This window comes from Oncorhynchus mykiss, chromosome 3, assembly GCF_013265735.2.
Source record: "Oncorhynchus mykiss isolate Arlee chromosome 3, USDA_OmykA_1.1, whole genome shotgun sequence".
NCBI lineage: Eukaryota > Metazoa > Chordata > Actinopteri > Salmoniformes > Salmonidae > Oncorhynchus > Oncorhynchus mykiss.
Window position 1 is genome coordinate 6297957 of NC_048567.1, and position 27928 is coordinate 6325884.

The 27928-nt window shown below is 43.6% G+C and overlaps 1 protein-coding gene across 2 annotated transcripts; it reads right to left on the reverse strand.

Moving 5' to 3' along the window:
* Nucleotides 1–2040: 2040 nt before the first annotated feature.
* On the reverse strand, nucleotides 2041–27696 carry LOC110535663 (cadherin-17). 2 transcript variants are annotated; one of them, XM_036966983.1, is made up of 19 exons: nucleotides 27565–27696; nucleotides 19402–19458; nucleotides 18782–18871; nucleotides 18560–18697; nucleotides 10684–10819; nucleotides 10437–10595; nucleotides 9976–10128; nucleotides 9081–9280; nucleotides 7429–7560; nucleotides 7122–7272; nucleotides 5590–5790; nucleotides 5410–5486; nucleotides 4890–5078; nucleotides 4101–4345; nucleotides 3871–4007; nucleotides 3538–3762; nucleotides 3326–3436; nucleotides 3114–3230; nucleotides 2041–2851 (listed from the first exon to the last, which is right to left on the reverse strand). In XM_036966983.1, exons 1-19 carry the CDS (start codon nucleotides 27679–27681, stop codon nucleotides 2766–2768), a joined length of 2721 nt encoding a protein of 906 aa, XP_036822878.1. In that variant the 5' UTR covers nucleotides 27682–27696; the 3' UTR covers nucleotides 2041–2765. The 2 variants fall into 2 exon arrangements, with proteins under 2 accessions (XP_036822878.1, XP_036822885.1); XM_036966990.1 differs by having other exon boundaries at nucleotides 27570–27611.
* Nucleotides 27697–27928: the final 232 nt, after the last annotated feature.

The following is a 27928-nucleotide window of genomic DNA, read 5'->3' on the forward strand; positions in this document are numbered from 1 at the left end:
TACCTTAAGGTTTGTGTCTACACAGCCCAGACTCCACGCTCTGACACCTCTTCGTGCGTAACTAATAGTAAACATCATCTTGTTTCCGTGTGCGTGAGCCTTTCTCTCATGAGACCTGAGTTATCCTGCTATCTCCCTGTGGAACAGTGATGGTGACGGGTTGGAGGAGGCTCTTCCTGTTATGTCACATCCTTGTCCCCTGGCTCACCCCTCTGCACACACACACACTGCTATCTCCCTGTGGAACAGTGATGGTGACTGGGTGGAGGAGGCTCTTCCTGTTATGTCACATCCTTGTCCCCTGGCTCACCCCTCTGCACACACACACACTGCTATCTCCCTGTGGAACAGCGATGGTGACGGGGTGGGGGAGGCTCTTCCTGTTATGTCACATCCTTGTCCCCTGGCTCACCCCTCTGCACACACACACTGCTTGTCACTTGTGTTTATAATGTCTTTACAGGAATTCCTCTGGCCGTGTCACAGTTACATGAGGACATGGACCCTGTTAGCTACGTGTTGTGTTTTTGTTCTGAAAAACTAAACTCCTGTGAAACATAAACAAAACAAACATGTAGACTCTATTGTCAATGTTAAAAGGCCTTCATTTCCTCGCAAAACAGTATTTTGTGTCTTGCTGAACAGCGTGTTGATGGTGTTTACATTAGATTTTTTAAGTTGAATAGGAATTTGTAACACACACAAACTGGCATACAAAAACACACACAGGCACATGCACACACAGTTAAAGGACACCCCTGTAAGGGCTGTTCTGGTGATATGTGTTGCATGGGCGGAGAGATCAGAGGTCAGTTGATGGTCATGAGAAGCTGTGATGACACAAACACACACACACTGACCTGTATACATTTGTGTTTTGTAACAGTAACGACATCCTATCACTTCATCTCTTCTGTCTCGCGTCTCTCTGTCTCTATGTCTCTCTGGTGGGTGTGTTAGGGTCTGTTGTTGTGGAATGCGTTACCAGGCTACGAGAGCAGAGTGGACCCAGGGGTAAACAATAAAAGTTGTCTGATGCTTAGATGCATTTTATGAGCTCTGAAACCTAAACTCCACTCTCTCTCCACACACACACTAGGCCCGTTTATACCTGCATGGTTCTAACTTGCGTCTTTTGTCCTGATCTTGTCCACATTCTGATTGTGCCCACATTTTTAGACAGTCAAAAGGCACATTGTGATCAGATCATCCTGCCCACCTCCGGAGGTAGTCAGACACACATTGTGTCTGGATATCTTACAAGTGTAGAAGGATCTGGACAAAGAAACCATTTAAATCAGAATTATTTCAACCTCTAAAATCATTGACAGGTGCCCCCATTAACTGATTACATCAGTATGTGTCTTTACAATAAATAAACATTATTTTGAAAGAATAGCTGTGAAATCATTTGCAGAGAGATAATTCGCTTTCATTCTCCCAGTACCATTAAGACAACTCTTCAGTTCTTCCCTATCCCCCTCTCTCTTTCTCTCTTTATTTCTCTTTCTTTCTCTCTCTCCTTGAGACGAGTCATCATCATTCAGCTCAGTAGCATTGAGGACAGAATGACAGGTAGACACAAAAACAAGCAGAAGGAGAAAGACCTACATAAACTAATGCATTCATTCTCAGGTGTTATACCACTTAAATACCACCTATAATGAATGTTCCTCATCAGAAGCCTTTTCACAGAGGTATAAAAAGCTGCTGCTGTACAATCAACATGGCGGACTTCTCTGCAGTTATGACCAGAGTAGAGAAGTTTTAATGGTTATTACAGTTACCTCATCACTCACCTTTCAGAAACATACACAAGCACGCACCTACATTCCTCTCACAACCTTCTCACATACACATAAAATTACATTCCTCTCTCAGCCCAAAGTACACACACATGCACATATTACATTCCTCTCTCAGCCCAAAGCACACACACATGCACATAATATTACATGCCTCTCTCAGACCAAAGCACACACACATACACATAATATTCCATTCCTCTCTCAGACCAAAGCACACCATTTTACTCAAAAGCAGTAGGTCCAGATAGCCTTTATTCAGACAGACATTTTCCCCACTCCTCTCTCCATTACTGTGTTGCACACACCAAGGTTATAATAGTAAATGAAAACTGAAATGAAAATTAAATAAAAACAAACATTGGAAAAACAATTGAGTGAACTGAAAAACGAAAACTATACTGGAACTATTATCTTTGACTGCAAAACAAACTAAAATATAATTAAAACCAGGTGTTGGAACTGTCTCCAACATCGGTTGTTTTTCCATGGTCATTTCTACTCTTTACTGTAGGCAGTCTTTCTCCCATTCTAAAGTGGTGGAACCGTCCTAATTTAACCCTCGGCTAGCTAGCATCTTCACTAATATCAGGCCTCATCAAAAAAACATCATGGAGTATCAGTATAAAGACAGTATCAACCACAAACAACAGTCAGGGGCAAACAGTGAACTAAAGTCTCTGAGCAACAGACTACACAATTACAGCAAGCAGCTTGAAATGGAGTGTTTGAACCGTCACACACAGTGCACAGCCAGTCAAGACACACTAGCTGAGAATGGACAGTCTAAATTCTAAATACAGACAAAATTCACTGACAAGGGAAATAAGTTATTGAGCTGCATGAGCGCATGATTATGACGAAACCAGGTAGTATTTATAACGTGCATACAACCAATCAAAGTAGATCTGTTCTTCAGAAATATAACAATTAAACAAACACATGCTATCTCATATGTTTCTAGAGAATGGCGTCCGTTTCTCCCAGCAAGGCTTTCTTCTGGTTGTCCTTCTTTATACGATGGAAAGCGATGATCAGGACCAGGGCTAGGGAGGAAGTGACATCACCCGTCAATAACAGTCAAAACATATTATCGGAAACCCAGAACTAAAATCCTGCATAATTGCGTTAGATACTCGATTAGTCTGTCCATGAGAGATTAGTCAAAAAGAACCAGAAAAACTATCAACAACAATACGTTTTATGCTACCGTTAGGTCTTAGTTCCTGGATTGTACCACTCCGCCCTCTTCCCTTAAAGTGCAGTGCATAGCAACAACACCAGTGAACAACAGCGCCTGTTACTCACCGATGAATCCGACAGTTCCAGCCAGGATTCCGATGGTGGTGGGCATTCCTAACACCCCTGCATGAACGCCCGGCTCGGTGAAACAGTATCCCAGCTCTGTGCAGTTACACACTCGCACTGTAGGGAGAACACACACATCAGACACCCACTCACAGCTACATGGTCTTGTGTGTGATGGGTGCTATCACACACAGCTGGCTGTAACCACTCACCCTCAAACTTCTGTGTGATGCCCATGCCAGCGTTGTCTTTGATGTTGATGGGGATTAGGAAGGTTTTGTCCTCGCTGGGAGATTTCTTCAGGGTCAGTTTAGCAGACGTACCTACAGGAAACCAAGGGAAGAGACACAATCCCACATCAGCACGGGAGCATATTAATCGACAGGATCTCTAGGAGATGTAGTCTTGTCTAACAAATGTGTACCGTCCACAGCGCTTAGGTCCCAGTTGGGCGACTTCTTGCCCTGGGCCAGGCTGAATGTGAAAGGTGCTCCGAAGGGGTCTGCGTCCGCGTCCAGGGCCGTCAGGACTATAGGCTGGGGCTTCTTCACACAGATGAAGGCCTGGTTCTCTGTCAGCTTGGGGACATTGTCATTCACATCCAGCAGCCTCACAGACACCTCGCGCTCTGAGGACAGCTCTGGATTGGCTGGGGGTGGAGAGATATTATTCATTATGGATATTCTCTAACCTGGACTCAAACTGGCAGTGTGTGGGTCAAAAAAGTATCCGAAATATACATATGTCTGTTCGTCACCTTTCTCGAAGGCGACAACAGTAAATTGGAAGGCCTCCACCATCTCTCTGTCCAGCACAGCTTTATTCTTTATCTTTATCTCTCCAGTAGCAGGATCAATCTCCAACCAACCCTTAGTGTCTCCCTCCATCTTGAACCTACAATACACACACAGTTAGAGCACAAAATATACACTATCAGAGCCATAACACACATACAACATCAGTCCCTCTCATAAATAATGTGATTACAGTATCTCTTTTCCCTCTGGGTCCTTGGCGTCTATTTTGAGCAGCGTAGCTCCCTCCTTGGTGTCCTCTGGCACCGTGACATCCAGAATGTCCATGTCAAACACTGGAGCCTCATCAACGTCACTGATCGCCACCAAGACCACGGCGGACGACTCAGCGCCGTACTCGAGACCGCTCACCAGCGGCTCTGGGTTACGAGCATCAATCTGTAGCTTATAGGAGGAAGCAGTCTCATAGTTCAGAGGCTGGAGAAAAAGGCGGGAAGGAGGGAGAGAGGGGAGGGAGGAAGAGAGAAGGGGGACGAAGGGAGATTGAGGGGGGAGGAAGGGAGAGAGAGGGGGAGGAAGGGAGGGGGGAGGAAGGGAGAGAGAGGGGGATGAAGGGAGAGAGGGGGGATGAAGGGAGAGAGAGGGGGAAGAAGGGAGGGGGGAGGAAGGGAGAGAGAGGGGGAGGAAGGGAGGGGGGAGGAAGGGAGAGAGGGGGGAGGAAGTGAGAGAGAGGGGAGAGGAAGGGAGGGGGAGGAAGGGAGAGTGGGGAGAGGAAGGGAGGGTGGAGGAAGGGAAAGAGAGGGGGAGGGGAAGGGGGAGGGAGGCAGATGGGGAGGAAGGGAGAGAGAGGTCTGTGAGCATTCTAGAGCAAAATGGAAGCGTTTTTGTGGGTTTGTTTCAGCCTGCTGGTGGACGTTTCCTTTAATAATCAATACAACCATAGATCTAGGATCAGCTTATCATCTTTATCATCACCTATCAAAATCTGACCTTTCGTAGGTGTTTTCCAGTATGAAGTTACCTTAGCAACAACAAGCCTGCCCTCCCCATTGTCGTCTGTCTCCATGGCGAAAACTCCATCTTCGTTGCCAGCGGTTATGTGGAACTCGATGCGGGAGCTTCCTGTTCCAGGGTCGTCAGCGTCTGTGGCTTTCACTGTCAGGAGGGTGTGGCCTAGAGCTGTGTCTTCAGACAGGTTGTGACTACCATACTACAGAGAGACAGATAGAGACAGAGAGAGAGAGACAGAGAGGGAGCGAGAGAGAAAGAGAGAGACAGAGAGAGAGAGAGACAGAGAGAGACAGAGAGGGAGAGAGAGAGAGACAGAGAGAGAGAGACAGAGAGAGAGAGACAGAGAGAGAGACAGAGAGAGGGACAGAGAGAGAGAGAGGGAGGGAGAGAGACAGAGAGAGGGAGAGAGAATGTTTGCGAGAAAGAGAGACAAAGAGAGAGAAAGAGAGAGAGTATTAAAGGTCACAGGTCAACAACCCATACCAACTAAAGCATCTATGAAACTCAGGTGTGTCTCAGGTATGTCTCACGTCATTCATCTCGAAGATGGGCAGCTCATTGTTGATGTCGATAACCTTGATGAGGACCTTACATTCTGTGCTGAAACCTGACGAAGACACACAACAGTATATGAGGGCCCATTGAAGCAAACACGTGTCTGTGCTGTTCAAACTTTTAGACAAAGGTCAAGTGTGTGTGTGTGCATGTACCTGGGTCGTTTACTCTGACAGTGAGGTGGTACTCTGTTGCATCTCTGCGTTGGAGCATCTGCTTGGTCTGGATGCGGCCGCTGATGCCATCGATGGTAAAGACGGAGGAAGGGGTTTGGGTCACCAATGAATAGGAGAGCAGTGCGTTGGGTGTGTTGTCATCATCAGCATCATGCACCATCAGATGTCCGACTGGGCTGCCTGGAACCCAGAGGAACCAATCATACAAGTTATATGAGTTACTATTAGAATGCTTCAGCTCTGAACACACATACCTTTAATATAACAACACAGTCCTAACACCAGTCTCAACACAGTCCTAACACCAGTCTCAACACAGTCCTAACACCAGTCACAACACAGTCCTAACACCAGTCTCAACACAGTCCTAACACCAGTCACAACACAGTCCTAACACCAGTCTTAACACAGTCCTAACACCAGTCACAACACAGTCCTAACACCAGCCTCAACACAGTCCTAACACCAGTCTCAACACAGTCCTAACACCAGTCTCAACACAGTCCTAACACCAGTCTCAACACAGTCCTAACACCAGTCACAATACAGTCCTAACACCAGTCTCAACACAGTCCTAACACCAGTCTCAACACAGTCCTAACACCAGTCTCAACACAGTCCTAACACCAGTCTCAACACAGTCCTAACACCAGTCTCAACACAGTCCTAACACCAGTCTCAACACAGTCCTAACACCAGCCTTAACACAGTCCTAACACCAGTCACAACACAGTCCTAACACCAGCCTCAACACAGTCCTAACACCAGTCACAACACAGTCCTAACACCAGTCTCAACACAGTCCTAACACCAGTCTCAACACAGTCCTAACATCAGTCACAACACAGTCCTAACACCAGCCTCAACACAGTCCTAACACCAGTCTCAACACAGTCCTAACACCAGCCTTAACACAGTCCTAACACCAGTCACAACACAGTCCTAACACCAGCCTCAACACAGTCCTAACACCAGCCACAACACAGTCCTAACACCAGTCTCAACACAGTCCTAACACCAGTCTCAACACAGTCCTAACATCAGTCACAACACAGTCCTAACACCAGTCACAACACAGTCCTAACACCAGTCACAACACAGTCCTAACACCAGTTTCAACACAGTCCTAACACCAGTCTCAACACAGTCCTAACATCAGTCACAACACAGTCCTAACATCAGTCACAACACAGTCCTAACATCAGTCACAACACAGTCCTAACATCAGTCACAACACAGTCCCAACATCAAAGTCACAAGATACGAGACTTTTCACACATTTATGGAATGCACATCAGGGTCAATGAAATGTAAAAGTAAGTATGTGGACACCTGCTCGTCAAACATCTCATTCCAAAATCATGGGCATTAATATTGAGTTGGTCCCCCATTTGCTGCTATGGCTTAAATAGCCGAATCCACTAATTTAAAGGGGTGTCCATATACTTCTGGCTGTGTAGTGAATCACACATCTCCAACCTATCACACACACACATCCAGTAGTTAGTTACCTGTGGGTTCGTTCTCCTGCACTTCAAACACACTGAGTTCCTCCTCACAGATTGGAGCGTTATCATTCACATCGTCCACCACCACCTGCACTTCCAGGGGAGGGTCTACCTGGTTACCATAGCTATCCTCAGCAAACACCACCAGGATGTACTGGAACACACACACACACACACATTTATTTTTTAGTTTTTAGTTCACATTTATTTTTATGTGAACTATCCAGTGATGGACAGTACTCCATTAAATAATGCTGCTTGGGACCAGAGTGTTAGATAGTGATTGTGATGAGGAGGACTAGCTGGTTACCATGGCCTTGTCCTCTCTGTCCAGCTCCTCAGTCAGCAGAATGTCTCCTTCCTCCGTGACATTGAAGGGGAACGTCAGCTCCCGTTCTTTCTGTACCAGCCTGTAGAAGGCACTGGGATCATTAGACTGGACCTGCAGGGAGACATCAGACAGTCAGACAGACAGACAGACAGACAGACAGACAGACAGACAGACAGACAGACAGACAGGCAGGCAGGCAGGCAGGCAGGCAGGCAGGCAGGCAGGCAGGCAGGCAGGCAGGCAGACAGACAGGCAGGCAGGCAGGCAGGCAGGCAGGCAGGCAGGCAGGCAGACAGACAGACAGACAGACAGACAGACAGACAGACAGACAGACAGACAGACAGACAGACAGACAGACAGACAGACAGACAGACAGACAGACAGACAGACAGACAGACAGACAGACAGACAGACAGACAGACAGACAGAGAGAGACAGACAGAGAGAGAGAGACAGCTATAGATATGTCCTGTATCTTTACTGCTTTATATGTAACGTTTTCCTTTAATCATGCAGTGATGTCAATAGGAGATCAAATTTAAGGTATGCATGCTGATTATGTGTTTTCTAAACAGTCTCTTTAGGTTCTTACTGTTTTCTAGAGAGTCTCTTTAGGTTCTTACTGTTTTCTAAACAGTCTCTTTAGGTTCTTACTGTTTTCTAAACAGTCTCTTTAGGTTCTTAGTGTTTTCTAGAGAGTCTCTTTAGGTTCTTAGTGTTTTCTAGAGGGTCTCTTTAGGTTCTTAGTGTTTTCTAAACAGTCTCTTTAGGTTCTTAGTGTTTTCTAAACAGTCTCTTTAGGTCCTTAGTGTTTTCTAGAGAGTCTCTTTATGTCCTTAGTGTTTTCTAAACAGTCTCCTTTAGGTCCTTAGTGTTTTCTAGAGAGTCTCTTTATGTCCTTAGTGTTTTCTAAACAGTCTCCTTTAGGTTCTTAGTGTTTTCTAAACAGTCTCTTTAGGTTCTTACTGTTTTCTAGAGAGTCTCTTTATGTTCTTAGTGTTTTCTAAACAGTCTCTTTAGGTTCTTAGTGTTTTCTAAACAGTCTCTTTAGGTCCTTAGTGTTTTCTAAACAGTCTCTTTAGGTTCTTAGTGTTTTCTAAACAGTCTCTTTAGGTTCTTAGTGTTTTCTAAACAGTCTCTTTAGGTTCTTAGTGTTTTCTAGAGAGTCTCTTTAGGTTCTTAGTGTTTTCTAAACAGTCTCTTTAGGTCCTTAGTGTTTTCTAGAGAGTCTCTTTGTGTCCTTAGTGTTTTCTAAACAGTCTACTTTAGGTCCTTAGTGTTTTCTAGAGAGTCTCTTTATGTCCTTAGTGTTTTCTAGAGAGTCTCTTTAGGTCCTTAATGTTTTCTAAACAGTCTCTTTAGGTCCTTAGTGTTTTCTAAACAGTCTCTTTAGGTTCTTAGTGTTTTCTAGAGAGTCTCTTTATGTCCTTAGTGTTTTCTAAACAGTCTCTTTATGTCCTTAGTGTTTTCTAGATAGTCTCTTTAGGTCCTTAGTGTTTTCTAAACAGTCTCTTTAGGTCCTTAGTGTTTTCTAAACAGTCTCTTTAGGTCCTTAGTGTTTTCTAAACAGTTTCCTTAGTACTGGGGCACCTATAGTGATTGTGTGAGTGTGATTTCCACCCCTGCTGTACCTTGCCGATGGGCATGGGGTATATCCCTTTCAACTGTTCTCTGAGGTTGATCGGTCCAGGATTGACCCACAGGTTCTCCTGCACGACAATTTTAACCCTCGTGTTACCGTTGAGAGCGTTCACCGACTCCCCGCCCATGTCCTCCACACGAACAATCAGCGTGAAGTCTGGGTCTTCCAGAGGGTTCAGCCTCCGAGACTCTACAACCACAGAGGAAGAAACAGGACCATTCACAGTCAATACACAGGCACCACCGAAGAAGACAGGCCCAAATGATTCCTTATTTCCCATATGGCACACTGTGTTTGACTGTCGCCCTGTATGTCTGAACTGGCCAAACGTAGGGCCCTGGACAAAAGTAGTGTACTAGTAGTAGTGTACTATACGGGAATATCTGAGCGTGGCCTCGGGGCTCTCTGTGTGATAACACAGGGGTCAGAGGTGAGAGGTCAGGCTGCTCTGGCCAGTGGCCACAGCTGAACTCAACAACATTATGTAGAGGAGGTTCTGTTCAGCAGCCTCTCAATCACACCATTAACCTCATAATCAGCTTTAATCACTTGAATGAATCTATCTATCCCTCGCTCTCTATGCCTCTGTCTCTATCCCTCACTCTCTCTATCCTTCTCACTCTCTCTATCCCTATCTCTCTCTTTATCCCCCCCCCCCCCTCTCTCTCTCTGCCTGACATGTTTCCAAGTGTCTGCATATGCTCTGCTCTATTTGCATCCTCTCTGAAATGCCCTCCTCATTTTCTCTTTATCCTCCCCCCTTGTGGTCTGCTATGGGCTCAATCATCTATCTATTTGGACCATCTTGGTCAGGTTTACCTGACAATAGTGATTTTATAGTTTAATCTTAAACTACAAGTAAATATAGTGAAGTACACACAGACCTGCTCTCTGCACACAGCTGTAGAAGGGGTTGAGTTCATAAGGGATGTCCCCTGTGGGGGTGCAGTAGTCATCAAACCTCTTCTTCAGAGAATCACTGAAGTCCCCTCCTCTGGAATGAATAACACTTTCTCTGGCCTTCAGCAGACGCTCTCCTGCAGGAGCACACACACACACACACACACACACACACACACACACACACACACACACACACACACACACACAGCTGTAATCAGTAACATAATCACGTGGTCAATCTGACACCAAGCATGTGTTAATCTGATGTGTTAATCTGGAGCATGAGAGTTGAGTTGTGGTGATCTGGGTTGGTGTGAGATTAAAGGATGCAGAACTCACAGATTAGCACTCATACAGGATGAGATTAGAGACCACAACATCTGGGATGATCTATGTGTGTGCACTTTGAGGATCTCCGGGAGTGTGTGTGTGTGTGTGTTACCCTCGGCAGTAGTAGAAATCTCTCCTGTGTTGCTGTTGATCTCGAAGAACAAGGTGTTGTCTCTGTTGGGGATCTGGGAGACCAGGGTGTAACTCAGATGGGCGTTGGGAGACTCTGGGTCGTCCAGGTCAGTAGCAAACACACGCGCAAATGGAACACCTACAACACACACACATAATGAACACACACACAGACAGACAAACAGTCAGTCAGACAGAGTGACAGACAGAGTGACAGGCAGACAGACCTGCGGGGGTACGTTCCCTGACGATGCCGATGTAGTCAGTCTGGTTGAAGGACGGGGCGTGGTTGTTGACATCCAACACGTTGATGGTGATGATGACTGGACCTTCTACTGGTTCTGAACCCACTAAGGCCTCCAGCTACAACAACAACAACAACAACAACATGAAGCTGGGATGTGTGTGTTGGTCTATACTAAATGACATTGTGTATGTGTGTGCATGCAGGTACTTGTCAGATCTGTGAATCGACAGTGTGTGTATGTCTGTGTGTGTGTCCTACCAGCTCTCACAGTCTCACATCAGAATTAGACGTTCATCCAAGTTGTTCCAAATGTCAAATTTGGATGTGTTTAAGGTTAAGTTTAGGTATTAAGTCAGAATTGTTAAGCTTAGGCATTAACTCCAAATTCTTAAGGTTAGACATTAACTCTGAATGGTTAAGGTAAGGGTTAAGGTTAGACATTAACTCTGAATGGTTAAGGTAAGGGTTAAGGTTTGGGATAGGCTTAATAAAAAAAAAATCTGAAACAACTTTCTACTGCTGGATTTGAACATGCAACCTTTGGAATGATAATGCAATCTCTATTGCACTCCACACTCCTACCTGGACAAAAGGAACACCTATATGAGAATGCTATTCATTGACTACTGCTCAGCGTTCAACACCATAGTACACTCAAAGCTCATCACTAAGCTAAGGAACCTGGGACTAAACACCTCCCTCTGCAACTGGATCCTGGACTTCCTGACGGGCCGCCCCAGGTGGTGAGGGTAAGTAGCAACACATCTGCCACGCTGATCCTCAACACTGAAGCTACCCAGGGGTGCGTGCTCAGTCCCCTCCTGTACTCCCTGTTAACCCACGACTGCATGGCCAGGCACAACTCCAACACCATCATTAAGTTTGCAGATGACACAACAGTGGTAGGCCTGATCACCGACATAGACGAGACAGCCTATAGGGAGGAGGTCAGAGACCTGGCCGGGTGGTGCCAGAATAACAACCTATCCCTCAACGTAACCAAAACTAAGGAGATGATTATGGACTACAGGTAAAGAAGAACCGAGCACGCCCCCATTCTCATTGACGGGGCTGTAGTGGAGCAGGTTGAGAGCTTCAAATTCCTTGGTGTCCACATCAACAACAAACTAGAATGGTCCAAACACACCAAGACAGTCGTGAAGAGGGCACGACAAAGCCTATTCCCGCTCGGGAAACTAAAATGATTTGGCATGGGTCCTGAGATCCTCAAAAGGTTCTACAGCTGCAACATCGAGAGCATCCTGGTTGCATCACTGCCTGGTACGGTAATTGCTCGGATTCCGACCGCAAGGCACTACAGAGGGTAGTGCGTACGGCCCAGTACATCACTGGGGCTAAGGTGCCTGCCATCCAGGACCTCTACACCAGGCGGTGTCAGAGGAAGGCCCTAACAATTGTCAAAGACCCCAGCCACAGACTGTTCTCTCTACTATCGCAATGCAAGCAGTACCGGAGTGCCAAGTCAAGGACAAAAAGGCTTCTCAACAGTTTTTACCCCCAAGCCATAAGACTCCTGAACAGGTAACCAAAATGGTTACTCGGACTATTTGCATTGTGTGCCCCCCCCAACCCCTCTTTTACTCTGCTGCTAATCTGTTTATCATATATGCATAGTCACTTTAACTATACATTCATGTACATACTACCTCAATTGGCCCGACCAACCAGTGCTCCCGCACATTGGCTAAGAGGAGAAGAGGAGAACTGCATTGTGTCCCACCACCCACCACCCACCAACCCTTCTTTTACGCTACTGCTACTCTCTGTTCATCATATATGCATAGTCACTTTAACGATACCTACATGTACATACTACCTCAATCAGCCTGACTAACAGGTGTCTGTATATAGCCTTGCCACTCTTATTTTCAAATTTCTTTTTACTGTTGTTTTATTTCTTTACTTACCTACACACACACAACTTTTTTTTCCCGCACTATTGGTTAGAGCCTGTAAGTAAGCATTTCACTGTAAGGTCAGCTGTTGTATTCGGCACGTGTGACAAATATACTTTGATTTGATTTGATTTGAATCAGAGGCAGATGCTTACGCCCATCCACCATCCCCTTCCACATTGCCCAAACCTACTTGAAGGTAACAGCACTCACTGTTGCCCCTAGTGGGCAGTTTCCACCTGTCTGTCCACATCCATGACATGGATGGACATCAAATACTAACTTGTATCATCTGTATGTTAACTACTATAGTGTGTGGTCTGTGTATGTTAACTACTATAGTGTGTGGTCTGTGTATGTTAACTACTATAGTGTGTGGTCTGTGTATGTTAACTACTATAGTGTGTGGTCTGTGTATGTTAACTACTATAGTGTGTGGTCTGTGTATGTTAACTACTATAGTGTGTGGTCTGTGTATGTTAACTTCTATAGTGTGTGGTCTGTGTATGTTAACTACTATAGTGTGTGGTCTGTGTATGTTAACTACTATAGTGTGTGGTCTGTGTATGTTAACTACTATAGTGTGTGGTCTGTGTATGTTAACTACTATAGTGTGTGGTCTGTGTATGTTAACTACTACATTGTGTGGTCTGTGTATGTTAACTACTATAGTGTGTGGTCTGTGTATGTTAACTACTACATTGTGTGGTCTGTGTATGTTAACTACTACAGTGTGTGGTCTGTGTATGTTAACTACTATAGTGTGTGGTCTGTGTATGTTAACTACTACATTGTATGTTCTGTGTATGTTAACTACTATAGTGTGTGGTCTGTGTATGTTAACTACTATAGTGTGTGGTCTGTGTATGTTAATTACTACATTGTGTGGTCTGTGTATGTTAACTACTACATTGTGTGGTCTGTGTATGTTAACTACTATAGTGTGTGGTCTGTGTATGTTAACTACTATAGTGTGTGGTCTGTGTATGTTAACTACTATAGTGTGTGGTCTGTGTATGTTAACTACTATAGTGTGTGGTCTGTGTATGTTAACTACTATAGTGTGTGGTCTGTGTATGTTAATTACTACATTGTGTGGTCTGTGTATGTTAACTACTATAGTGTGTGGTCTGTGTATGTTAACTACTACATTGTATGTTCTGTGTATGTTAACTACTATAGTGTGTGGTCTGTGTATGTTAACTACTATAGTGTGTGGTCTGTGCATGTTAACTACTATAGTGTGTGGTCTGTGTATGTTAACTACTACATTGTATGTTCTGTGTATGTTAACTACTATAGTGTGTGGTCTGTGTATGTTAACTACTATAGTGTGTGGTCTGTGTATGTTAACTACTACATTGTATGTTCTGTGTATGTTAACTACTATAGTGTGTGGTCTGTGTATGTTAACTACTATAGTGTGTGGTCTGTGTATGTTAACTACTACATTGTATGTTCTGTGTATGTTAACTACTATAGTGTGTGGTCTGTGTATGTTAACTACTATAGTGTGTGGTCTGTGTATGTTAACTACTATAGTGTGTGGTCTGTGTATGTTAATTACTACATTGTGTGGTCTGTGTATGTTAACTACTACATTGTGTGGTCTGTGTATGTTAACTACTATAGTGTGTGGTCTGTGTATGTTAACTACTATAGTGTGTGGTCTGTGTATGTTAACTACTATAGTGTGTGGTCTGTGTATGTTAACTACTATAGTGTGTGGTCTGTGTATGTTAACTACTATAGTGTGTGGTCTGTGTATGTTAACTACTATAGTGTGTGGTCTGTGTATGTTAACTACTACATTGTATGTTCTGTGTATGTTAACTACTATAGTGTGTGGTCTGTGTATGTTAACTACTACATTGTGTGGTCTGTGTATGTTAACTACTACATTGTATGTTCTGTGTATGTTAACTACTATAGTGTGTGGTCTGTGTATGTTAACTACTACAGTGTGTGGTCTGTGTATGTTAACTACTACAGTGTGTGGTCTGTGTATGTTAACTACTATAGTGTGTGGTCTGTGTATGTTAACTACTATAGTGTGTGGTCTGTGTATGTTAACTACTACAGTGTGTGGTCTGTGTATGTTAACTACTACATTGTGTGGTCTGTGTATGTTAACTACTATAGTGTGTGGTCTGTGTATGTTAACTACTACATTGTGTGGTCTGTGTATGTTAACTACTATAGTGTGTGGTCTGTGTATGTTAACTACTACATTGTGTGGTCTGTGTATGTTAACTACTATAGTGTGTGGTCTGTGTATGTTAACTACTACATTGTATGTTCTGTGTATGTTAACTACTATAGTGTGTGGTCTGTGTATGTTAACTACTACATTGTATGTTCTGTGTATGTTAACTACTATAGTGTGTGGTCTGTGTATGTTAACTACTACATTGTGTGGTCTGTGTATGTTAACTACTACATTGTATGTTCTGTGTATGTTAACTACTATAGTGTGTGGTCTGTGTATGTTAACTACTACAGTGTGTGGTCTGTGTATGTTAACTACTACATTGTGTGGTCTGTGTATGTTAACTACTATAGTGTGTGGTCTGTGTATGTTAACTACTACATTGTGTGGTCTGTGTATGTTAACTACTATAGTGTGTGGTCTGTGTATGTTAACTACTATAGTGTGTGGTCTGTGTATGTTAACTACTACATTGTATGTTCTGTGTATGTTAACTACTATAGTGTGTGGTCTGTGTATGTTAACTACTACATTGTGTGGTCTGTGTATGTTAACTACTATAGTGTGTGGTCTGTGTATGTTAACTACTACATTGTGTGGTCTGTGTATGTTAACTACTATAGTGTGTGGTCTGTGTATGTTAACTACTATAGTGTGTGGTCTGTGTATGTTAACTACTATAGTGTGTGGTCTGTGTATGTTAACTACTATAGTGTGTGGTCTGTGTATGTTAATTACTACATTGTATGTTCTGTGTATGTTAACTACTATAGTGTGTGGTCTGTGTATGTTAACTACTACAGTGTGTGGTCTGTGTATGTTAACTACTACATTGTGTGGTCTGTGTATGTTAACTACTATAGTGTGTGGTCTGTGTATGTTAACTACTACATTGTGTGGTCTGTGTATGTTAACTACTATAGTGTTTGTCTGTGTATGTTAACTACTACATTGTGTGGCCTGTGTATGTTAACTACTATAGTGTGTGGTCTGTGTATGTTAACTACTATATTGTGTGGTCTGTGTATGTTAACCACTATAGTGTTTGTCTGTGTATGTTAACTACTATAGTGTTTGTCTGTGTATGTTAACTACTTGTTAAGGGAATTTTTATCAATGATGACTAATTATGTATACATTTCAATCAGGACTGACTAATCAGTTACTGTATATGTACTAATCAGAATACTATTATGTTACTGTATATGCATGAATTTTATTTTTAATCTTAGTACTGAATATAATGTGTGCAAATATAATCAAGAATTAGAACAATGACTGTCTGTACCATGGTAGAAATGAATGAACTTATAGCCAGACTGGCTAGAAGGCTTATCTACACCAGCTGGCCTAGGCTCGGTCATGTATCATCTTAATAGGGAGAGACGATGTGAGAACCATACAGACATTGTACTAGAGCGGAGATGACACGGGCTGGTACTAAAACTAATGACGTCATTTTCAGTTTATAACCTGTGGTAAAATGTGTAAGGTGCAGTACTCTCGTGAATAAAAGCTGCTGGTTGACTTTAAGACTGGGCTCTGTCCATTTTATACAAATAAGGGTCATACAAATACTTATGAATTGACAGAGTGTTTGATTTTAATTGGGTATTAAAACAGAGGAATTTAATTCCTGTAACACTACTACATTGTGTGGTCTGTGTATGTTAACTACTATAGTGTTTGTCTGTGTGTGTTTAAAACCTCTTCAGGATCGGACCCATTTTTTTAATTTTAGCCTAAAATGACATAGCCAAATCTAACTGCCTGTAACTCAGGCCCTGAAGCAAGGATATGCATATTCTTGATTCCATTTGAAAGGAAACACTTTGAAGTTTGTGGAAATGTGAAAGGAATGTAAGAGAATATAACACAATAGATCCGGTAAAAGATAATACAACAACAAAAAAAAACATTATTTTGTATTTTTTTGTACCATCACCTTTGAAATGCAAGAGAAAGACCATCGTGTTTTATTCCAACTGCAATTTAGATTTTGGCCACTAGATGACAGAAGTGTATGTGCAAAGTTTTAGACTGATCCAATGAACCATTGTATTTCTGTTAAAAATGTTGTATCAAGACTGCCCAAATGTACCTAATTGGTTTATTAATAACTTTTCATGTTCAAAACTGTGCACTCTCAAACAATAGCATGGTTTCACTGTAATAGCTACTGTAAATTGGACAGTGCAAAATGTAAGCTTTCTGCCAATATCAGATATGTCTATGTCCTGGGAAATGTTCTTCTTACTTACAACCTCATGCTAATCGCATTAGCCTACGTTAGCTCAACAGTCCCGCAGGGGACCCACCGATCCTGAAGAAGTTTTTAACTTCTACAGTGTGTGTGATAACTTCTACAGTGTGTGTCTATGTATTAACTTCTACAGTGTGTGTGTGTGTGCGTGTTAACTTGTACAGTATGTGTGTGTGTGTGTTAACTTCTACTGTGTGTGTGTGTGTGTGTGTGTGTGTGTGTGTGTGTGTGTGTGTGTGTGTGTGTGTGTGTGTGTGTGTGTGTGTGTGAACTTCTACAGTGTGTGTCTGTGTGTGTTAACTTCTACAGTGTGTGTCTGTTAACTCTACAGTGTGTGTGTGTGTGTGCGTGTTAACTTCTACAGTGTGTGTGTTAACTTCTAGAGTGTGTGTCTGTGTGTGTCAACTTCTACAGTGTGTGTGTTAACTTCTACAGTGTGTGTCTGTGAGTGTTAACTTCTACAGTGTGTGTGTGTGTTTGTTAACTTCTACAGTGTGTGTCTGAGTGTTATCTTCTACAGTGTGTCTGTGTGTGTTAACTTCTACAGTCTGTGTGTGTGTGTTATCTTCTACAGTGTGTGTGTGTTAACCTCTACAGTGTGTGTTAACTTCTACAGTGTGTGTTATCTGCTACAGTGTGTGTTAAATTCTACAGTGTGTATGTGTGTGTGTGTTAACTTCTACAGTGTGTGTGTGTGTATTATCTTCTACAGTGTGTGTTAACTTCTACAGTGTGTGTGTGTGTTAACTTCTACAGTGTGTGTTAACTTCTGCAGTGTGTGTGTGTTAACTTCTACAGTGTGTGTTATCTTCTACAGTGTGTGTTATCTTCTACAGTGTGTGTTAACTTCTACAGTGTGTGTATGTGTTATCTTCCACAGTGTGTGTGTGTGTTAACTTCTACAGTGTGTGTTAACTTCTATAGTGTGTGTGTGTGTGTGTTATCTTCTACAGTGTGTGTTATCTTCTACAGTGTGGGTGTGTTAACTTCTACAGTGTGTGTTATCTTCTACAGTGTGTTAACTTCTACAGTGTGTGTGGGTGTGTTATCTTCTACAGTGTGGGTGTGTGTTATCTTCTACAGTGTGTGTTAAATTATACAGTGTGTGTGTTAACTTCTACAGTGTATGTGTGTGTTATCTTTTACAGTGTGTGTGTGTTATCTTTTACAGTGTGTGTTAACTTCTACAGTGTGTGTGTGTGTGTGTGTGTGTGTGTGTGTGTGTGTGTGTGTGTGTGTGTGTGTGTGTGTGTGTAATCTTCTACAGTGTGTGTTAACTTCTAGTGTGTTATCTTCTACAGTGTGTGTGTGTGTTAACTTCTACATTGTGTGTTAACTTCTACAGTGTGTGTGTGTGTGTGTGTGTGTGTGTTAACTTCTACAGTGTGTGTGTGTATGTGTGTCAGTGTGTGTGTGTGTGTGTGTGTGTGTGTGTGTGTGTGTGTGTGTGTGTGTGTGTGTGTGTCACCTCCAGAGTATGTGTCTGTGTGTGGGCCCAGTCCAGGGTCTGTTCCAGGTAGAGCCAGCCGTCCTCTGAGATGCTGATCTTTCCTTCAGTCTCTCCTGTCAATCTGAACCCATCAACCTCGAGGTGGGACGATTGGAACTGCAGACGGAGGGAGAATGTATTAATACAAAGACCAGAAATTAAGGGAACAGGTGCGTGTTTGTGTGTGTGTGTGTGTGTTACCTGGTAGAGGGCGTAGGGTACAGGTGTCCCCTCTGGTATGTCTAGAACCTTGTTCTCCAGTGGTCCCTTCTCCAGGCCTTTCCCAGCAGCCTATCACAACACGTGATGAATATACAGTAGACCAGTGTTCCTGGACTCCAGTCGTTGAAAAGCTCCAGAGTTGCACATTTTTGCACCAGCCCAGTACTTGCACTCCTGATTCAATCACTCAACTATAAATGAACACCTTGATTAGTTGAATCCGGTGTGCCAGGCTGTAATGAAAATGTAAAACCCTTGGTGTTCTCAAGGACAAAACACTACAGCATGCGGTTCTCTCTCTCCTTGCAGAAGGACAGTTACTCATTGACCGACTCTACAGATTCCCACTGAAGGAGACTGTCTGGTCTGCGTGAGCCTGTGCGTCTGTCCTTCATTCAATCTTTCAGTAACGCTAATAAGTCACAGAGGGCGGCACAACGCCCTGTGGCTCGTTTCCAAGCCAACCAGAGCCAAAGCTCACCTTGCAGAAACAAACCGGAACAGAACCCAGAGAAGTCTCACTCCTCAAACAGTGACAGTCAAATATCAATGTAAGAGTTCATGTATGTAGAGTAATACAGTATACAACTCAAACTCACGGTGGCGATGAGGAGGCTGAGCAGCAGCAGGTGCATTGTGGGATGTGCCATGATGAGCTTCAGGGAGGAGAGGAGGAAGAGGAGAGGGAGAGGATGGGGTGGAGGAGGATTAGAAAACACAGAGGTAGACTGTAATAAGGCCTTTCTTTGTCAATGAGAGGTTGTGTTGGTCAGGGCTTCCCAAACTCGTCCCTGGGCCCCCCCCCTGGCCCCACCTGTGTGCACGTTTTGTTTTTCCTCCCTGGCACTATGACTACAGTGCACCAGTGTTTGTGTGTGTGTTTGTGTGTGTGTGTAGGGGTCCACCAGTGGTGAGAAGTGGTTCGTTTTTCAGCACATTCCCTGGTAGTAGAGTCTGTTACTAATTCACTTGAAGGACTAGAGTCAAGGGCAAACAGGCTCTATCTTAGTATCACTAACAGGGATCCACTAAGGGAGTGTACTGTAGTCCAACTGTCCCCTGCCAGGACCACACTATCTCTCTCGTTATCAGACAGACTTTGAGCTGATGGGGAAGTCAATGGCCTTCATGTGTAGGACTCCTCCCACTCAACCAGAAAGCCCCGCCTCCTGGTTAGAAAAATCTGAGCCAGGGTCAGCCATGACTGACTATACATGGGAGTGTTAAGCTCTAGGGGCAGAGGGGACAGGTAGCTAGGCTATCTAGAGGAAGTATTCCCTTTGAATATGACTGGATGACCATCACCCCCCTCCCCCTCCAGACATGACTCATTCGTTAGTGAAAGGACACTCAGGTGTCAGACCCCCCCATGACCTGACAGTGACCTCAGAGCCTGATACAACAGTTTAGGGCAGGTGAACAGAGAGAGTAAAACCACCCTAAAGGTGTGTGTGTAATACTGTAGATTGAAATAGTGTCCGTCTGTGAGCTCCTCCTTGCCCCAACAGCAGCACAGTCATAGAGAGACAGAGACAGATATGAGGAACAGAATACTTCTACTGAGAGCCAATTCTTATCTCTACTGACACTCCTTCACTATAAACACTCATGAGGATTCACAACACACACCCACACACCTGTCAACCTTACAAATATATATATATATATATATACACAGTGCCTTCGGAAAGTATTCAGACCCCTTGACTTTTTCCACATTTTGTTACGTTACAGCCTTATTCTAAAATGGATTAAATCATTCATCTACACACAATACCCAATAATGACAATGTGAAAACAGGTTTTTAGAACATTTTGCTAATTTCTTACAAATAAAAAACGGAACGATCACATTTACATAAGTATTAAGACACTTCACTCAGTACTTTGTTGAAGCTCCTTTGGCAGCGATTACAGCCTGGATTCTTCTTGGGTATGATGCTACAAGCTTGGCACACCTGTATTTGGGGAGTTTCTTCCATTCTACTCTGCAGATCTTCTCAAGCTCTGTCAGGTTGGACGGTGAGTGTTACTGTACAGCTATTTTCAGGTCTCTCCAGAGATCTTCGATCGGGTTCAAGTCCAGGCTCTGGCTGGGCCACTCAAGTACATTCAGAGACTTGTCCCGAAGCCACTCCTGCGTTGTCTTGACTGTGTGCTTAGGGTCATTGTCCTGTTGGAAGCTGAACCTTCGCCACAGTCTGAGGTCCTGAGCGCTCTGGAGCAGGTTTTCATCAAGGATCTCTCTGTACTTTGCACCGTTAATCTTTGCCTCGATCCTGACTAGTCTCACAGTCCCTGCCGCTGAAAAACATCCCCACAGCATGATGCTGCCACCACCATGCTTCACTGTAGGGATCCTGCCAGGTTTCTTCCAGATGTGACGCTTGGTATTCAGGCCAAAGAATTCAATCTTGGTTTCATCAGACCAGAGAATCTTGTTTCTCATGGTCTGAGAGTCTTTACGTGCCTTTTGGCAAACTCCAAGCGGGCTGTCGTGCCTTTTACTGAGGAATGGCTTCCGTCTGACCACTCTACCATAAAGGCCTGATTGGTAGAGTGCTGCAGAGATGGTTGTCCTTCTGAAAGTTTCTCCCATCTCCACATAGGAACTCTAGAGCTCTGTCAGAGTGACCATTCGATTCTTGGTCTCCTCCCTGACCAAGGCCCTTCTACCCCGATTGCTCAGTTTGGCCGGGCGGCCAGCTCTAGGAAGAGTCTTGGTGGTTCCAAACTTCTTCCATTTAAGAATGATGGAGGCCAATGTGTTCTTGGGGACCTTCAACACTGCAGAAATGTTTTGGTAACTTTCCCCAGATCTGTGCCTTGACACAATCCTGTCTCTGAGCTCTACGGACAATTCTTTCGACCTCATGGCTTGGTTTTGGCTCTGACATGCACTGTCAATTGTGGGAACTTTTATAGACAGGTGTGTGCCTTTCCAAATCATGTCAAATCAATTAAATTTACCACAGGTGTACTCAAATCAAGTTGTAGAAACATCTCAAGTGTAACGAAATTTGTCTTCCTCTGATGAGGAGTATGACAGATCGGACCAATGTGCAGCGTGGTAGGTGTTCGTCATGTTTTAATGAAAAGACACTGAACACGAAAATACAAAATAACAAAGTGATAGACAGAAACGAAAAACGAAACAGTTCTGTCTGGTGAAGACACAGAGACAGAAAACAATCACCCTCAACTAAAATGGGGCAAACAGGCTACCTAAGTATGATTCTCAATCAGAGACAACGAACGACACCTGCCTCTGATTGAGAACCATACCAGGCCAAACACATAAACACAACATAGAAAAAAGAACATAGACTACCCACCCCAACTCACGCCCTGACCAAACTAACACAAAGACATAATAAAATAACTAAGGTCAGAACGTGACATCAAGGATGATCAATGGAAACAGGATGCGCCTGAGCTCAATTTCAAGTCTCATAGCAAAGGGCCTGAATACTTATGTAAATAAGGATTGTAATGTAGATTGATGAGGAAAAACATGTAGTTAATCCATTTAGAATAAGGCTGTAACGTAACAAAATGTGGAAAAAGTCAAGGGGTCTGAATACTTTCCGAAGAGTCCTTGTCCATCTTTCGAAAACATCTGAAACCCCACCCCCCCAAAAAGGTACTTCTCTTTCTCCACTAGCACAGACTTTGCTGATAAATACTTTGTTGAGGGAAAATGTACCTGATACCATTGTGATGTGTTGTTGTCTCACCTAGCTACAGTGTCTTAAGATGAACGCACTTATTGTAAGTCATTCTGAATAATAGAGTCTGCTAAATGACTAACATGTAAATATACTCCATAACACACACAATCAAAACGTCAGCATTTTGATGTACACATCTCCATGACAGGCTACAGGACATTCTGTTATGTACACGTCCTCATGACAGGCTACAGGACATTCTGTTATGTACACATCTCCATGACAGGCTACAGGACATTCTGTTATGTACACGTCCTCATGACAGGCTACAGGACATTCTGTTATGTACACATCTCCATGACAGGCTACAGGACATTCTGTTATGTACACGTCCTCATGACAGGCTACAGGACATTCTGTTATGTACACATCTCCATGACAGGCTACAGGACATTCTGTTATGTACACATCTCCATGACAGGCTACAGGACATTCTGTTATGTACACATCTCCATGACAGGCTACAGGACATTCTGTTATGTACACGTCCTCATGACAGGCTACAGGACATTCTGTTATGTACACATCTCCATGACAGGCTACAGGACATTCTGTTATGTACACGTCCTCATGACAGGCTACAGGACATTCTGTTATGTACACATCTCCATGACAGGCTACAGGACATTCTGTTATGTACACATCTCCATGACAGGCTACAGGACATTCTGTTATGTACACGTTCTCATGACAGGCTACAGGACATTCTGTTATGTACACATCTCCATGACAGGCTACAGGACATTCTGTTATGTACACATCTCCATGACAGGCTACAGGACATTCTGTTATGTACACGTCCTCATGACAGGCTACAGGACATTCTGTTATGTACACGTCCTCATGACAGGCTACAGGACATTCTGTTATGTACACGTCCTCATGACAGGCTACAGGACATTCTGTTATGTACACATCTCCATGACAGGCTACAGGACATTCTGTTATGTACACGTCCTCATGACAGGCTACAGGACATTCTGTTATGTACACGTCCTCATGACAGGCTACAGGACATTCTGTTATGTACACATCTCCATGACAGGCTACAGGACATTCTGTTATGTACACGTCCTCATGACAGGCTACAGGACATTCTGTTATGTACACATCTTCATGACAGGCTACAGGACATTCTGTTATGTACACGTCCTCATGACAGGCTACAGGACATTCTGTTATGTACACGTCCTCATGACAGGCTACAGGACATTCTGTTATGTACACATCTCCATGACAGGCTACAGGACATTCTGTTATGTACACGTCCTCATGACAGGCTACAGGACATTCTGTTATGTACACATCTTCATGACAGGCTACAGGACATTCTGTTATGTACACGTCCTCATGACAGGCTACATGACATTCTGTTATGTACACATCTCCATGACAGGCTACAGGACATTCTGTAATGTACACGTCCTCATGACAGGCTACAGGACATTCTGTTATGTACATGTCTTCATGACAGGCTACAGGACATTCTGTTATGTACACATCTCCATGACAGGCTACAGGACATTCTGTTATGTACACATCTCCATGACAGGCTACAGGACATTCTGTTATGTACACGTCCTCATGACAGGCTACAGGACATTCTGTTATGTACACATCTCCATGACAGGCTACAGGACATTCTGTTATGTACATGTCCTCATGACAGGCTACAGGACATTCTGTTATGTACACATCTCCATGACAGGCTACAGGACATTCTGTTATGTACACGTCCTCATGACAGGCTACAGGACATTCTGTTATGTACACGTCCTCATGACAGGCTACAGGACATTCTGTTATGTACACATCTCCATGACAGGCTACAGGACATTCTGTTATGTACACGTCCTCATGACAGGCTACAGGACATTCTGTTATGTACACGTCCTCATGACAGGCTACAGGACATTCTGTTATGTACACGTCTTCATGACAGGCTACAGGACATTCTGTTATGTACACGTCTTCATGACAGGCTACAGGACATTCTGTTATGTACACGTCCTCATGACAGGCTACAGGACATTCTGTTATGTACACGTCTTCATGACAGGCTACAGGACATTCTGTTATGTACACATCTTCATGACAGGCTACAGGACATTCTGTTATGTACACGTCTCCATGACAGGCTACAGGACATTCTGTTATGTACACGTCCTCATGACAGGCTACAGGACATTCTGTTATGTACACGTCTCCATGACAGGCTACAGGACATTCTGTTATGTACAACGACAACAGAGTAGATATATTACACCTCAACAGAATGTGCATCTGTACAGTGTGTTTTACCTGTTTCTCTGTCTGTGTCAGTGTGTTTTACCTGTTTCTCTATCTGTGTCAGTGTGTTTTACCCGTTTCTCTGTCTGTGTCAGTGTGTTTTACCTGTTTCTTTATCTGTGTCAGTGTGTTTTACCTGTTTTTCTGTCTGTGTCAGTGTGTTTTACCTGTTTCTCTGTCTGTGTCAGTGTGTTTTACCTGTTTCTCTGTCTGTGTCAGTGTGTTTTACCTGTTTCTCTGTCTGTGTCAGTGTGTTTTACCTGTTTCTCTGTCTGTGTCAGTGTGTTTTACCTGTTTCTCTGTCTGTGTCAGTGTGTTTTACCTGTTTCTCTGTCTGTGTCAGTGTGTTTTACCTGTTTCTCTGTCTGTGTCAGTGTGTTTTACCTGTTTCTCTGTCTGTGTCAGTGTGTTTTACCTGTTTCTCTGTCTGTGTCAGTGTGTTTTACCTGTTTCTCTATCTATGTCAGTGTGTTTTTGTAACGATGTGCGCTGAGAGTCAGGAAGCAAGTACAGGGAGTGAATGTTTTATTAAATAAACAAAACAATAAACACGAAACACAAACAACGCACCGGCATGAAACAGAGTCAACAACACCTGAGGAAAGAACCAAGAGGAGTGACAGATATAGGGAAGATAATCAAGGAGGTGATGGAGTACAGGTGAGTGTCATGATGCGCTGGTGTGTGAGACGATGGTGACAGGTGTGGGGGATAATCAGCAGCCTCCCTCTCCGAGGCCGGAGAGGGAGTATACGTGACAATTTTACCCGTTTCTCTATTGGTGTCAGTGTGTTTTACCTGATTCTCTATCTGTGTCAGTGTGTTTTACATGTCAGTCTATAGTGTGTCCAGTACATGTGAGTCTACAGTCTGTCCAGTACATGTGAGTCTATAGTGTGTCCAGTACATGTGAGTCTATAATGTGTCCACTACATGTGAGTCTATAGTGTGTCCAGTACATGTGAGTCTATAGTGTGTCCAGTACATGTGAGTCTGTAGTGTGTCCAGTACATGTGAGTCTATAGTGTGTCCAGTATGTGTGAGTCTATAGTGTGTCCAGTACATGTGAGTCTATAGTGTGTCCAGTACGTGTGAGTCTATAGTGTGTCCAGTACATGTGAGACTATAGTGTGTCCAGTACATGTGAGTCTATAATGTGTCCACTACATGTGAGTCTATAGTGTGTCCAGTACATGTGAGTCTATAGTGTGTCCAGTACATGTGAGTCTATAGTGTGTCTAGTACATGTGAGTCTGTAGTGTGTCCAGTACATGTGAGTCTATAGTGTGTCCAGTACATGTGAGTCTATAGTGTGTCCAGTACGTGTGAGTCTATAGTGTGTCCAGTATGTGTGAGTCTATAGTGTGTCCAGTACATGTGAGTCTGTAGTGTGTCCAGTACATGTGAGTCTATAGTGTGTCCAGTACGTGTGAGTCTATAGTGTGTCCAGTATGTGTGAGTCTATAGTGTGTCCAGTACGTGTGAGTCTATAGTGTGTCCAGTACATGTGAGTCTATAGTGTGTCCAGTACATGTGAGTCTACAGTGTGTCCAGGACGTATGAGTCTATTGTGTGTCCAGTACGTGTGGGTCTATAGTGTGTCCAGTACATGAGTCTATAGTGTGTCCAGTATTGTGAGTTTACAGTGTGTCCAGTACATGAGTCTATAGTGTGTCCAGTATGTGTGAGTCTATGTGTATGACCAGTCTTGCAGAGGGCAGAGAGAGGTGATGGGGGACATTAAGAGTGTGAATGTGACTTTGAGGCTTGCCGCTGCAGACGACCTTTGCTTCGCTCACAGCACGATATGCTCCACACTCCATTTCATTTCCCCTACCTCAGATGGCTGCTGAGGGGAGGATGACTCATAATAATGGCTGGAATGGAGTGAATGGTATCAAACACATAGAAACCATGTGTTTGATGTGTTCGACACCATTCCATTTATTCCATGCCAGCCATTACTATGATCCTGTCCTCCCCAACTAAGGTTCCACCAGCCGCCTGTGGTGTCTACATAGAACTTCCATTACCTGTCTCACTATCTACCTACTGCTACGACCTTTTCTACGACCTTCTCCTAAAACACAAATTGTCTTCTGTTAGTCACTGTGTCACCAGGAGTTCTGTCCCTGCTGACTGACTGATTGGCTGACTGACACACGCCAGAATCGCCATAACTAATCATGCTCAACACATGGGGATCAGAACACAGCAAACCGGACTAAAGGACTAAAGGAGGACTAAAGGAAACACACTACTCTGACATGTTGGGACATGTCTCCTTTATAAAAACAGATTCATCTCAACCTGTAGAATGCATTTTTTCAAACTTTGTGTGAGGCCTGATGTAGGCCTGTCTCTAGAAGGCCGACATTGAGTGACATTTAGTGTCTTTCTGCCCCCAAGACCAGACCAGACTAGACCAGACTGATCAAACCCAGGCCCCTGTGTCTGACCCAGAAACCAGAGCCCAGAAGCCACAGTGGCCCCAGGACAGTGGTGCTCAATAACACAGACTTCAAGATGCCATATATACACACAGGCCCTGGCAAAGTCAAGTCAAGATCACAACACACACCCCAAAAGAAATCCCCTAATGGAAAATGCTCAATATTAAACACGCATATAGAAAACAGAAGTAACCAACATAGATACAGGCTTCAACTCAACATTGATGACACAGAAAAAGACAGAGAGATAGGGAGAGAAAGAGTGAGAGAGGAAGAGGGAGAGACATACCTTACTTAAGAGTTCCCGTTTCACTCCTTCGACTGTAGTGTGATCACTACTGCCCCATCCAGCCTGGTCAAACGTTAACTCAACATTAACATGCAATACTTTATTGAACCTAATCATTGTCTAATCTCCCCGCCCCTACAACAGGCCGAGCCAATAGAGAAACAGGGGGACAGGAGAAGTGAGTGTAACTAAGGGATGTAATAAATTAATCTAACATTATTATAGTATAATATAACATGATCGTCACAGAATGGCAACCATGAACGGGACACAGGAACCAAAAGTACTGTAGGTTGTAATGTATGTATGAATATTCAGTGCTAAGCCCCTATTAGAGTTCTTACTGTTACTACAAGCTAAAGGC

Coding starts and splice junctions, on each gene's coding strand:
- LOC110535663 (XM_036966983.1), bottom strand. CDS start 27,681: ATGATTAGGTTCAATAAAGTATTGCATGTTAATGTTGAGTTAACGTTT. Junction 7,561..9,080: donor ACCCCATGCCCATCGGCAAG/GTACAGCAGGGG, acceptor GTCTCCCTGCAG/GTCCAGTCTAATGATCCCAG. Junction 3,763..3,870: donor TGTTGTCGCCTTCGAGAAAG/GTGACGAACAGA, acceptor CTCCACCCCCAG/CCAATCCAGAGCTGTCCTCA.